Source organism: Monodon monoceros, unplaced genomic scaffold (genome assembly GCF_005190385.1).
Source record: "Monodon monoceros isolate NGI ecotype Baffin Bay Population unplaced genomic scaffold, NGI_Narwhal_1 Super_Scaffold_16, whole genome shotgun sequence".
Taxonomy (NCBI): Eukaryota; Metazoa; Chordata; class Mammalia; order Artiodactyla; family Monodontidae; genus Monodon; species Monodon monoceros.
Window position 1 is genome coordinate 3795578 of NW_021703772.1, and position 14563 is coordinate 3810140.

At 42.1% G+C, this 14563-nt stretch overlaps 1 protein-coding gene across 1 annotated transcript; it reads right to left on the reverse strand.

Moving 5' to 3' along the window:
• Nucleotides 1–1657: 1657 nt before the first annotated feature.
• Nucleotides 1658–14155, reverse strand: COPS8 (COP9 signalosome subunit 8). Its single transcript, XM_029225943.1, has 8 exons — nt 14009–14155; nt 12872–12942; nt 11695–11743; nt 10362–10494; nt 7038–7145; nt 4861–4923; nt 3404–3451; nt 1658–2677 (listed from the first exon to the last, which is right to left on the reverse strand). The coding sequence occupies exons 1-8, from the start codon at nt 14084–14086 to the stop codon at nt 2598–2600; spliced, it is 630 nt and encodes a 209-aa protein (XP_029081776.1). The 5' UTR covers nt 14087–14155; the 3' UTR covers nt 1658–2597.
• Nucleotides 14156–14563: the final 408 nt, after the last annotated feature.

Consider the following 14563-nt stretch of genomic DNA (forward strand, 5'->3'; position numbering starts at 1 on the left):
CTCACTGGTTAGCCGGCTGCTTTGCAGGTTCCATTTTATTACTGTGGAGATTGCTAGGGCATCAATTCATTGTTCTGAAAACTGATAAATAAGCGAGTGTACTTTCTTGTATATGATGAGGTTTTTCTAATATTATAATTATGACCTTGCGATTAAAAATAGAAACACATATACCTATTTTTCATGCTCAATTTGTCTCATGTTTAGCCAGTGGGAACTCCTTCAAATTATGGCGAGCGGGGGCTACTCTTCGTTGTGGTGCGCAGTCTTCTCATTGCGGTGGCTCCTCTTGTTGTGGAGCACGGGCTCAAGGTGCGCAGGCCTCAGCAGTTGTGGCTCACAGGCTCTAGAGCGCAGGCTCAGTAGCTGTGGTGCACAGGCTTAGCTGCTCGGTGGCGTGTGGGATCTTCCTGGACCAGGGCTTGAACCCAGGTCCCCTGCATTGGCAGGCGGATTCTTAACCACTGCGCCACCAGGAAAGCCCCGATCTACAATTATTGCCCCAGACCTAGTATTAACCATTTTGTAAATAAGTTCTTGTTCTATGTAGTTGAAAATGGAATTTAGAGACCACAACCTGGACATTAGTGGTTCTCGTTGTTACTGGCTTATAATTCTTCTAGGCCTTTACAGATGGGCAGAGCTAGGAAATATTTACTATTTAGAAAGAAAAATAAACCATATGAGGTTGTTGAGTCAAATTTAAGATTAGCTTCTAACATTAAATTATGTAATTTCCAATTGGTTTTATCCTATAATATACTTTTAATAATAATGGTAATTATTATCAAATAACGATTAACAAAATCGTTTTTGAAATTCACCATGAAACCATATTCAGTAGTTTGAAATTTTTTTGTCCTTTGTATGTATCCCATTGATAATGTAAAACAAAATACTATGAAATACTATGAGTCACCTGAAATAATTTTTTCTCTATGCTCGACTGTCCTCCCCTTCCATTTTAGGGAACCATTTTTATTAGTTTTTGGTTTATCCTTCAATGGCTTCTGCTTGAAATACAGGTAAATATGCATGTATGCACAGTTGTATATCCACTCACCCTTTCTTACCCTCAAAATAACAGTATAAACCCCCGGTACTTTGTGTTTTCACTTGAGATCACTTTTAGTACACAGAGGTCTTCACTCATTCATGCATGCATGCATTCTACAGATGCATGGCGCCACCATACCGTACACTACTGTTTACTCAACTAGTCTCCTATTAATGAACGTTTGGGTTGATTCCAATCTACTAAAACTAAGACCCGTGGATACAATTTGTCCTTAAACCTAGAAGTTCAAAGACTAGCAAACTAGCATTGTTACTTTCTAGCTATTGATCCTCTGATTTCTTGAATTTCCATTTCCTCAACTGTAAAATAAGAAGTTTTAACAACATGACTTATATCAAGGTTAAATAAAACATTAATTTAACAGGTATTTCCATAAATGTTAACAGTAGCTGAAATAGCCGGTAAAGTCTATTTAAAATGAGTGAAAAACATGAATCATGTAATTACCACTATATAGGTCATTTCTATTTAATTAAGAAATTTGTAATTTAAAAGAGACAACGACAAATTAGAACACATCCACAGGAAGAGAGAATAGTGAAACTTCTAGAAACTACCTTCGAAAAAACAGTTGAAAAATTCAATTAAATATTTATTGAACAAATGCAGAATAAATGAACTAGGGGGTGGTTTTAACCTGAAGATACAATAAACAACTTCAAATATTCAGAGGGCTGTCACACAAAACATGAAAGACTTGTTCAGTATTTCTCCAAAGGGCAGAACTTGACCCAAGGGCCAAACATAAGCAGCCAAGAGGCTGCGGACAGCTGTACAAAGTGTGTCACTTCATCGCTTCTTTCCCAAACAATGCATTCCACACTTACGTTTCCCTTCTTCTGAAAGGAAATATTACAACTTAATACTTCTCATGAATGTCTTTAACAAGTCGCATTTTCATGGCAAGCCCTCCACTGCCAGCAATGGATGTACTCACACTCTTAGAAAAAAGTCTAAAGTTAACAAGCTGGTTTACTAGGGAGATGGCCTTTGTTCCTCAGCTCTATCTCAGCATTTTACATTTGTGATTCTCAGGAGGGGAGAGAAAAAGAGCATATTCTCCAAAGGGGGTGAATTAGAGTCCCCAGCACTTCAGATCCTGCCCCTGGGGACAGTCCTTCTCAAACCCCAGACGCATCACTGCAACTATCAACCTGTGGTAGAGATGGGAGTGTGCTGTGTGCTGGGGCAGAAGAAGACAGCTGACAACAACTGTTCTACACGAAGCAGGAGAGCTGTACTTCACGAGTCACTAGGAAATATAAACTGACTGCCTAATACTGACGGGCTCCATCCAAACTGTCAAATATTACAAAATGAGAATTGTTTCAACAACCATTCAGCATGTTTAAGGACAAAATATATATAATATATTTTATATTATATACGTATTTTATCACATACTCAGTAAGGAATGCTGAGGTGCTTAATCCATCCAATAAAATTGAAAATAAAAATTTTACATTTTTCTGTCAGTATTCAGGATGCTGAAGGTGGATCTTGAACTCAGAATGATAAGTCAGTTTTCGAGGAAAGCCACATAATCGGTGAGTCTGGCTAACTGCTGTTCATTGGGGATGGGTGGAACGGGGGCAGGCTCTGTGCGTTGGAGACAGAAACACACTCAAGTCAGACACCAGGGTCACAAATCTTTGGTACTGCCACCACCGCCCTCCAATGTCTTTAATTTAACAATACAGAAACTTTCTTAGCTTTGCCTTGATCTTGGACGTTTAAAAAAAAAAAGCCAAGAAGCGTCAATTTTTATGAGTAGTTTTCCCAAACTGGGAGTAAAGGCATGTCTGGCTTTGCTGTTACTGAAGTTTTCCATGCGAAGGTTAAAAATACTTTTAACAGGTAATCCGTCTACCAAGGGAACATAGCCCTTCTTGGAAAGACCCTCCCCACATGACATTTACTTCCACAGTCACCTAGTGCTAGCCACATGCCAGGCACTCCTCTAGACTACTCAATTGTCAGTGAACAAAAAACCCACAAAGGACCCCATCCCCCAAAAGTTTACTTCTAACTTTTAAGCTACTATGTGTCAGCCTGGGGCTGCGTCTGTGTCAGTGCTGGTGAGATGCTCAATCACACCTCCCCTACAGGACACCCTGCGGCCAGGCCAGAGGGGATCACTACCTCCAGGTAAGCTACAGAAGGGAGCCCACACGTTCACGGTTGTAACCAGATGTACTATTATAAATACCAAGTTAGGATTTCATCCCTTTGTTTGTAAGATTAGAGCTAAGAAAAATAAATACTACAACAGCAAACAAGAAAAACGATGAAACAGTTTTTAAATGAGCATATGAAAATACATACCTGAAAAGGGAATAAACCTGTTAAAGGAAACATCCAGGGCCCCTGCAACTAAATAAAATGTAGAGCCCAATTTACAGAAGTCATTGTAAAGAACCTTCACATAGAACATGTCATTTTTTTTTTTTTTTTTTTTTTTTGCGGTACGCGGGCCTCTCACTGCTGTGGCCTCTCCCGTTGCGGAGCACAGGCTCCGGACGCGCAGGCTCAGCGGCCACGGCTCATGGGCCCAGCCGCTATGCGGCATGTGGGATCTTCCCGGACCGGGGCACGAACCCGCGTCCCCTGCATCAGCAGGCGGACTCTCAACCACCGCGCCACCAGGGAAGCCCAGAACATGTCATTTTTAATGCAGTGGCGTTCAGACAGAGACAACAGTTACGCTCTATTTTATTACATTGCTTTTTACTGCAGCAGTCTTCTCTCCCCATCTAGACTGACAGGACCCCCTCTCATCACTCCTCTGCACCCTCGCAGGTCCGAGCACATGGAGATTTGTGCACCACTTTACTGTGCGGTCAACAATGTCTAACAACAGGGGTTCAGAGCAGACGGAAGGAACTCTGGGATGAGGCAGATCAGAAGGTTTATGGATGTGGGCACTGAGGCCAGCTCTAAGGACAGGGCAGGAAAGGCCACTCCTGGTAAGCAGGAGGGAGTGGAGCCTTCTTGCAGGAAGGAACGTGGCTCATTTCAGAGAGGAAGGCTGAGGGATCAGGAATTCAGGTGGAGACAACAAGGACAGGCCAAATCATTTAAGGCCTGTAAAGGCCAGAGACCTTAATTTTGTGAAAGTTAAAGCCACTGAAAATCTTGTTTAGGAGAAGAGTCTATGTGTCTACAGCATGAGGAGAAAAGGCGAATTTCTGAATATTTTAAATATCTTTTTAAAAGGCAATAGATATTAAGAATAAGCAGTTAGAAATGGCCCCATAAATAAAAGAACGAGAGATTAATACTTATTAAAAATTAAGTTGTAATAAAGATTATGAAACACTCACATAAAATAGTTTATGTATGAAATACATTAAAAAAAAATTAAGGTAAAACCAGGTGACTTTTTTTTTTTTTTTTTTTTTTTTTTTGCAGTGTGCGGGCCTCTCACTGCTGTGGCCTCTCCCATTGAGGAGCACAGGCTCCGGACGCGCAGGCTCAGCGGCCATGGCTCACGGGCCCAGCCGCTCCGCGGCATGTGGGATCTTCCTGGACCGGGGCACGAACCCGTGTCCCCTGCATCGGCAGGTGGACTCTCAACCACTGCGCCACCAGGGAAGCCCCAGGTGACCTTTAAGATCCTTTCTACCCTAAGTGTCCATCCTATATCTGAACTTAACATGAGTTACTCTCATTTTGTTAGTATAGCAGAATTTTATATCAAATTATTCAAATTCAATGCCTGAAAAACTTCAGTGATCTTACAAGAGCTCAGTGCTGCAAGACGGACGAAGAGCTCCACCTACCTGGCTTTCTGGGCATGACCATCCTCGTGGCGGAGTCGGCCTGCCATCCTTGTTCTAGGATACCTAAAAATGTGTATTTAACACAGAAATGAATTAAAAAAACCAAAAACTTTTCATTTACAAGATTCACAATCTGTCAATGACACTACTTGTACGGGAGACCTGACGTGTGTAGATTAACCTGTAATGTGTATTTTTAACTAGAAGGGTATACTAGAGACAGCATTCTCATGGGAACTTATTTTTGAAATATTTCTGAAACATCTATGATTTTATTCTATCAGGCTGCTATAATCACTAACAGATGGTTAGTTTTCTATAATATATATATATATATTATAGTATTAACCTGATCAAACCTTATTAAAGACAGACATAAGGAAGACTTATTTAGTATTTTCTATAATCATTACATCAGTAATGACAAAGACGATGGTGATAATAAAAACAACAGCATACATACACAACACAGAAGGCTGGCCAATAGGTACTGTGCTAGGTGCTTTTACAGGGATCACTTTATGTAATCACCACAACAACTCTGTAGAGGGGACATAGCACCATAATTGAACAGACGTGGAAAAGGAAGTTTAGAGAATTCCAGTAAATTGCCTTAGGTCACATAGCTAGCATGGGGAAGGGTACCAGGATTCACACTCAGTCAGTTAAGAGTATGGACTCTGGGATATACTATTTATTAGATAATAAATTATGGATCAATTTCAAAATAGTCAAAACAAATAAATGTTTGTATTAGTAAGTAACAGTATGATTTACTATAAGAACGTTCATTAACCTGCCGTCTATGCGTCTAGAACTGTGCCAGGCCTTGGAAATTTATAATCTGTGGTGCTTAGTGGAGCTCATATTTTGACTGGAGAATCCAACACATCCATCATCGTAAAACAACGCCACGAGGCACATGCAGTATTAATATTCTACAGCAACCTAGCGAGGGGAGGGGACAGTTTGGGCATGACCTGAAAAATGAAAATGCAAAAGCACATCTGGAAACCAGTGGCTATGAGTGGGGTGCAAGCACCTAGGTTACTGTTAAGAAATGGTGAGGGAAAAGTTGGGCTGAAAAGGGATACTGGGATGAGACCGCCTTCACCACGGAAGGGTGAAACAGGGATTTCTAAATGCGAGCTCCAGACCAACTAAAACTTCCTTCCCTGAGAAAACCCGCCAACCAAACCCCCACCTCGTGTTGATTTTCAAAGGAAGAGAAATAATTTAGACGTTACAAAGTTTAAGCTCAGAATTATGAATATAATGTTACCCACCTGGCATGTTTAGAAGCAAATAATGTGCACATGCTTTATTTTCTTGCATCTCACATTTTCTACCACTTGTAACTATGCTGTAACCTGGGGCTCAGATGTGGGAATGTTATCGAATGCTTGACTCTGTACCCCCATTCGCTACCTTTTTCTTCCAGTAACTCACTGTTCTCACCACCTTCCTTTTCCCTCCCACTCTTAGTCAACAGCAGCTCTAATTTTTCCTTCCTGGCATCAACTTGGAGGGCTCACTATCACTTAGTAGGGCTTAGGAGTTGATCAAAGGTCTTAGAGATAAAAGTAGAAAATATTCAGGGGTCAGACCATGGGTACCATGATAAGAAATAACTACAGGAACATTAAAGAGGTTCCATAAGGAAAGAGCTAGAATAATCACATGCAACAAGGGTACATCTCAAAGACACAGTCAAATGTTAATTTCATAAAAATGGCAAAGTATTCCTTTACAAAGCTCCTGTTCTAAGACATCTCTAACTGGTGCCTGTCTTTGGTAAAAAGTGTTTTAGTAAACACAAACCCGAAATTTCTCATCCACACGCAGGAGTCAAAAAAACTCTATGAACCAAAAAGTCTTCTTTAACTCACATGGTGGCGAAATCTGATGTGAAGCCCCAAGCCTTTTCTGTGCACTCTTCCCTGGCGCCACCTGTGTGCGGGCCTGCCCTCTGTGCGGGCCTGCAGAACCACGACGGGCTCGGCCACATGGCGCTGGTCGCTGCGGTTTGTGCAGTGCAGGTCTGCTATCACCTTTCTAAAGAACACACACAACCTGAACTCCAAAACACATCCTGTTCCAATGGTTTCAGATAAGGGACCGTGACCTATAATTTACACTTCCGTTTTCCTTGAAAGTAAAAAGTAAGCCCCAAATACCTTTCACAGCCTCTTCCACGGGAAGTCCAACAAAGGCTGCGAAATCGTCGGCGATGATGGAGGTATATGCCTGAGAGACCAGGGCGAAGGCTCGCCTCCGGGTGGCATCTATTGTGGGAGGGGAGGTTTGGCAAACAGTGAACCACAAGAGCTGGCATTTTTTGAAACACACAATTAAATTATTACATCACTGTCCTTGTCCAAATTTGATAAGCAAGACTACATCAACCTCAATTTCTGTGTTTACAGATACAGCTGTAGGCGCCTAACATGTAAGAGGGGCTCAAATATTGCTAAATAAACACATGCACTTCCTCTTAGGTCAAAAAATCTCAGGTGACAATAAAAATTACAGAGATGGAAAAAAGTTAATATACGCAAGACTCTAGCTCTAAGAAAATTTCATTTAAATTTGGGATGTACTGGGGATGTATATTTCAAAATTTTTCTTTTATCTCACTTATAAAAACTAGAAAGAATGGAGCAGAAATTACCTAGTCCCATAATTAGTTGTCCTTTCTCATCAGGGCCTCTGCTATAGGACCACACCTGGGAGTTGCAGAGCAAACCTTGTAACTAGAGCACCTTCCTAACTTTCAAGTCTACTCTGAACTCTTGACGTCACTCAGGTGCAAATCCTGAATGACTGAGCCTCACAGAAAGGGGCTGCGAGCAATTCCAGCAACAAAACCTCCTCCCTGGAGACCACATGTGGGATTTCCGCCCCCCAGGCTTAAATTTCCACATTAAATAATTCAGGAATGAAGCACAGACAATAACCAAATGGTAGAAAGTGGAGCCCAGCTGGCCTGTCTTCCCGCCCACTGCTCCTTGAGTAACACAAAGCATCCTCCACCTGCCTTCAACATGCTTAGCAAGTATTCTGGATTTTACTTTCCACACTTAATAGGCAAGTATACACGTACAAGATAGCCCTGCAACATAAGAAAATCCGCTCTCCACTCCTGGGACACCGCCTAACAGCCACATCAATCCCCGCAGACACATTTGCTCCAAAGTGGCCTGCTGGCTCTCAGAGAGGAGCCTTACACCTTCTCATCCCTGTGGCGTTGGGTTTATGCTGCTGTGTGGTCTGAACCGCCCTCCTCTCTTCTAGTCTCAGGTCTGTTTATAAACTCTCCCTGTGGCACTGGAGTCACTGCAATCTCCGCCCCTCTCTGAACTCACAGTAACGTTTACTTATTGAACAAACAATCTTTTACCACCTAAGGTGTACACTGCACCCCTCCCCACCCCATCGTCTCAACTACATCCGGAAGTTCTCTGCAGGAGGGCTTTTATATCTTTATATCCCCCGAGGGGGCCAGCATCTCTAAGGAAGTATGTGCTGCACACAGGCTTGTGGAAGGTCTCACCAGGACCCAAGGGGGCCCGACCCCAGCCCTAGGCTTTGTGCTCCCATCTGCCTGAAAAATCGCGGGCAGTCAATCACCTCGCGTCATTTCTCACTGAGGCTGACACCCTCCCCAGCTTTCACTGAGCCACTTTTTGCTCCTCTTCCAATTCCTTCCTTCTTGCTACCAACTCAGCAAACGACCTTAAACCAGATTCTAATACAGCTTAGAGATGAAGGAACTTTTTCTGTTCCAGGCTACAGACATTCAGTGGAAAAGAACCGAGAGCAACAATGAAAGAGGAAAATACAAGGGTGCACCGAAAACTACATTCATTTGGCAAGCTTACCATATTGTAGAAACATTCACTTTAGTTCAAGTACTCTGGTCAGATTTTCAGATTTGAAAAAGATGGGGAACAGAACAAGAATAGAATGTGAATGAAAGAGAAAAACAGAATGGAGAGAAGAGAAACATACAAGGGGAGGCACGGCAGACTGACAAGGAAAGCAGAAATCAAGGCTAAGTGATCCACAGCACCAGTTAGACACTCAGGCGGCTTTTAACCTCTCAGCACGAATGAATCTGACATCTGCATTCTCACCAGTCACTATGTGGCCCGGGAGATCTATGAGACGTGTAACCTCGGGAGGGCACGCGTTACAACGACAAGCTGGAAGGTGGCATCAGCTGAGCTCGCACCTAATATTGCTGGCAATTCATCCTGGGACAGTCCTGGGGAGACCCTAAGAGAATGTTCATTCTTTTGTTCAACAAATACTTAAATGTGCCTACTATCTACCGGGAACTGCCAACTGCCGGCACTGGAGACACAAGGGAAGGTGAGCTTGCTCTCCTTCCCAACCCATCTCTGCCCTTAAATTCCAGGGCGGACGGCTACCCAGGCCTGTGGCACCTGGGCTCCCTTACTCCGTGAATGGGATTCTGCAGGGCAGGGAGTGTATTTCCTCAGCCCCCTCCCTGTCTTGCTCTGGCTGAAGCTCTGTATCCCCGCTCCTCAGGGCTTATGCAACGCGGTTAAGGCTGCCTCCAGTGCAGAGATCCAAAGCTGCCCCCACTGCGCCGGCGCAGCAGTGACCCCACACGCCTCCCTCCCACCGCGGCCGGCCCCGTGCCCCTGCTCACTTCCCCCACTCTGAAAGGAAGCACCTCCTGTTTCCTCGCTCACACTGCTCTGCTTCACCACGCCAAGAACCAGGTGCACCTCAGAAGCAACCTTCCCCTCCTGCCCCTGAAAAGCTGACATGACCTGCCAGAGTGATGAGCGATTCTCAAGAACTTCTGCTCACTGATTCCTCCAGAGCAGAAAGGCGGACAGTGAGGGCAGGTAGTGGCCAGAGAAACAAGGTAACAAGAAGTGAGGGTATAACAACATATAAGAGGGGGAACCAAGAGACTGGAAGCAAACGCTGTGGGTGGGAGAATGGAAAGAGAGAAGCACGGGGGAGTTTTGTTGCAGGATCAGTGCTATGTCGCACCAGACTTGCAATCTTTCAGCGTGATTAAAAAAAGTTTGAGCATCTGCGTACTGAATTGATTAATCACAAATCCAGAAGCTGGAGACAACCCCATCAAATGCTGAGGTCCACAGAGTCCAAAGCAGTCTCTACTTTCAAACATGCGGGCTTGAAATCTTATCCAACTCATGACCTGGACTTATTAGAATATTACATTTCATTTCAGTAGCAAAAAAAACACCTCTTACTGACAAGCAACTTCACTTCTAGAATTAAATTAATAGACAGTGAGGTCCTCAGCTGCCGACATAAACTCAAGCAACGTGAAATCAAAGCATGATTACAGCAAATCTAAAAAAGACTTCTGAAAACCCTACTCACTTAGCAGGGCGTACCTATTTTCACACACATCATCGACTTACTTCAACACCCCGGCACCTTAGGGGAACAGGTCTAGTCTGACTTAATTCTGAGCCACAAAGAAACACTACCTCTAAGTGCCTCCATGATTGGCTGGACCGTCTCAGACCACGGGTGAGCGCTGATGGTGGTATAGATCCCGGGGAAATCTCTCTGCCAGATTCTTTGTCCTACCGACCAAATTCCCCCAAGTTCAGAATTTGCCTGCAATAAATATCATTGCCTCATTTGAGGATATTCACTCTGCACATATACCAACAACTGTATCTTAAAACATAATTCAACATTTCTTTTAAGAGGTGTAATTACTTTTTCAGCCCAACCACTATCAAAAAGGTTTTCAAATGTTTTGAACAGTACTGTAGAATTTATTTGCACGTTTTATTATAACAGAAAATTAAGGCATGAGAAATTAGTCCAACAATATTTCACAAATAAGTTTGGGAATTAGTTATCTGAAACATTGTTTTTTGAAGATTTACATTTATTTACATTTCATATATACTTATGTATAGTATACAGAACATGTACTAATCCACATATACATGTACCTAAAATACATACAACTATTCTTAGGGCAAAAACAGTAGCAAAATGGCTAATAATATAGACTCCCAATCTAAGACGTCATAAAATGTAGCCTAAGGATAAAGTTCCCACTAATATCACTGAAATATCATCTAATTTACAGCTTTATTTTAAACCAATAAAGCTGGAGGAACATTCCAAACTTGCTTAATAGAATGTGGAGGAAAGAAAGAGAGTATAAATGCTAATCTGATCTGTTGCTGAATAGCAATAATGAACAAAGGAAGTTAGGTGAATTCTTATTAATGCTCTGTGAATGTACAAAAAATTCACTTCACATTTATGCTAGACACAGTGAATCACCTGAAATTAAAAATTTACTTCATTCCATCTTGGAAGAAACTTTTAAGTGAGTTCATCTAGTCTCACACGAAAAACAAGAAATCCAAAATCCTAATTAGCAAAAATCTTAATGCTCTGAATAATTATTATTTTTAGAGTGTTCTTGTAAATAATACTAGTTGCAAAATAAATACCACTATAGGAAACTGCACAGATCAGTTAAAAAAAAAACCTAACAAACAAAAACCAAACTTCTACCTAGACTGACCCAGTTGTTTATTGCGTAAATTGACACTTCTACGAAGTGTCTTAAGAAACCTGATCGGCAGGAGCTGAGCACAGATTTCTGAACCACCCAAGGGAAATTACAATTTCTGATGAGAGGAATTTGTAGATCTATTCTTAAACTTTAATACCAGTTTAATAACTATTTCTGTGATCCACATGAAAAAGAAAACAAACTTTTAAGAGATTGCTTTTTAAATGAATGTCATTACTATATTAAAGTAATAAGGTATATTGAAGACTACTTACAGATTTTATAGCAGGTGGTATTCTTTTCCAAAGATATCTTGCATTATTCCTAATTTACACCCCCCCAAGAAAGAATAAGCAATTTAAAAAAATCACCTCCGTAAATGTTTAGAATTCTAGATCCCAGAAGTATACTTTAAAATACTCTATAAAATACAGAGTGAAATTCATATAATGAGTTTATCCAGGGGAAGTAACAGTGGTTTTCCAGATAAAAGACATGAAATATTTTTACCAAAGTAATGTTTTACCATTTTTAGTGAATTTTTAAATTAATAATACAGATCTTAAATTGAGGCAACACTACAAAGCCTTAAATAGAACTGCCTAAATAATTTATTCATATATAAAATAAACAAATTCATACACTTTCAGGGTCCTGGCATTCCCTGACAATATACACAGTACACAATGCTTCTCTCCTTATCATGACCCCTCGTCCTACTAGTGGATATAGAGCCACCAAAACTTCAAGGTAGTTCTTTTTTTTTTAAAGAGTTCGCAAGCTTGAATGACATCAAGCATATGACATAATGAAAATCTCAGTTTAGTTTAAAAGGTATGAAATGAAAAGGTTTAGAAGAATTTAAAACAAAATTTAACAGTAACCATCAGTGGGTTACAGAACTACAAGGGACTCTTTTTGCACTATACTTTCTGACTTTTCTTCAATGAACGCGAATTAGGAAAAATTAAAAAACAAAAACCTTTCAAGAACTGTCATACATGTTAGTAACAAATTCCTCTTAGTCTTCTCAATCTTCCCTTTCAGTTTCTCTCAGTCTCAATAGAGACTGGGAAGTTAAGTAAACAGTTTAAGTAAACAGTAAAGTAAACTTTACATGTGCAGTTAAGTAAACAGAGGTCATAAAAGACAGAGGTTTTATAACAAGAGAATAAAGAAAAGATCAATAGATTTAAAGGAATTTACTGACAATGCAGTTTCTCGTAACAAACTGGAATGTTTTTTACAACGTATATGTAAAACAGGTGCATTTAAAAATAACTCAGACTAATCATAATTTCTTAAGTCATGATTCAATATACGAAATAAACATATTAAGTATTACACTAAAAAGTATAGCTCCTTGTGCCTATGCTTTAGTGTTGGTACTTCAAGGCAAGAATAACTTCTTGAGGAAAACGCTTCTCTTAGCTTTAGGTAAAAGGTACTTACATGTCATTATAAAGCAGATATAAAGCTAGAAGCTGACCATACACTGGGGGTGTAGCAATTCCTCCTGGAGCCTGTAAGACCAAAAAACAAAAGAAAAAAAACCTCATTTATTCTTATACTTTTATATTTTTAGAAGTGTTTTCTTAACTCACCTAAAGAGTAAGTATATTTTATAGTACTTACTATTACAGATGGAGAAACAGCTTAGAGAAGTATCACACACTAAAAACCCAGAGTATTAAGTTTAGATCTGTCATCAGATGTGATTTCTCCCCCTCTGGGCCTCTGTGTCTTCATACGCACAGGAGTATTTAAATGGGATCCCTTTTCCAGTTCTCAAATTCTTATTTAAATAGCCTCACTATTACAGGACGTATTTCCAACAGATTCCTAAAAAGCAATATGATTCTGCCCATTATACCGCATATGTTAAATAACTACATAAATGAGTAACAAAGAGAAAAACATCACAGCTGAGTTACAAAGACACTACTCCCCTCATTCAATTTTAATTCATTCAGGAGACATCTACTAAGTGTCTGTTAGTGAGCGGCTGCTTCTTCGCAGTTGCCTCCTTTGGTTAATTAGCTTTTTAGACCAATGCTATAAATGTCTTTAAGGGCCTTTCTAAGAAAAAAAACAAACAAACCCTTAATTACTTTAGTAGTTGCATGATATAACCTTCACCTGCCCTACTGAAAACAAACAGTAAGCTTCAGTGATCACAGGAGACTAAGGGCTTTCCGAATTAATAAAAGGTTACAAGTTACATCTTCTTGGTCTGTGTGTAGGCCTGCACAAACGTCTTTAATAATATACATATTCTCCACCTCTCCCCACAATGGGGAGGAAAGAGATTTAGTTTAATACGAGAAGCATAAAGGATGTTAGTAGCAAAGATGCACAGCGTTTTCGGGCTCACTAGCTGAAGACAAACAACAGAAAGCTCCGAGCGAGCTGGGGGAGGCCAGGCCTGGATGCTTCGCCTTCGGAGCAGGCCCCGGCGGCCCAGACTCCACACGCCCAGCTCCCGCGCCCGCAAGGGGCCGGCCCCAAGCCCCGTGGGCCCCAGGCCCCGTTACCCTGCAGACCGGCGCGGCCCGAAGCCACGAGCGACCCCACGAGGCGAATGGCTACCTCGAGCTCCTGGTTCTCGCACTGATCCAGCAACTTTCTGAAACTAAAGGAACTTTCCGCCATCACCGCCACTGGCATTTTCCCGGCCGGTCGCGCCACCGAACCTCCCCGCCGAGCCGGACCTCAGACTGTCCCTCGGGGCGTCGCGCCCGCGATGACGTAAAAGCCGACGGTGCCGCCGAGCGCCCATGCGCAGGCGCCTCGTTGGTTCCGCCGCGTCAGCGGACATCCCTGCGGTCGGGAGGGTATGCCACCGCTCTGGCCGGCGCTCTCGGTGCTCTGGAGGAGTGGCCCGGCCTCCACGGCAGCCAGTCGCTTTAAGAGCGTGCAGCCAAAGTCGGGACGGGAGGGGTTTTGTGCATATTTGAGGACCATTAGACGACTTTGCTTTGAGGCCATGCAAATTTAAACGTTCAAAACCTAACTTGGTTCCTCCCGCACCTACTCCTTCAGCAGCCCTGCTGCGGTGCCTTCGGTGAAGGCGCTGCGGTGCCCTGCGGGGCTCCCCTCCAGCGACCTCACGTCCCCACCTCCGAGGGAAGCTGCGCTGGCCTG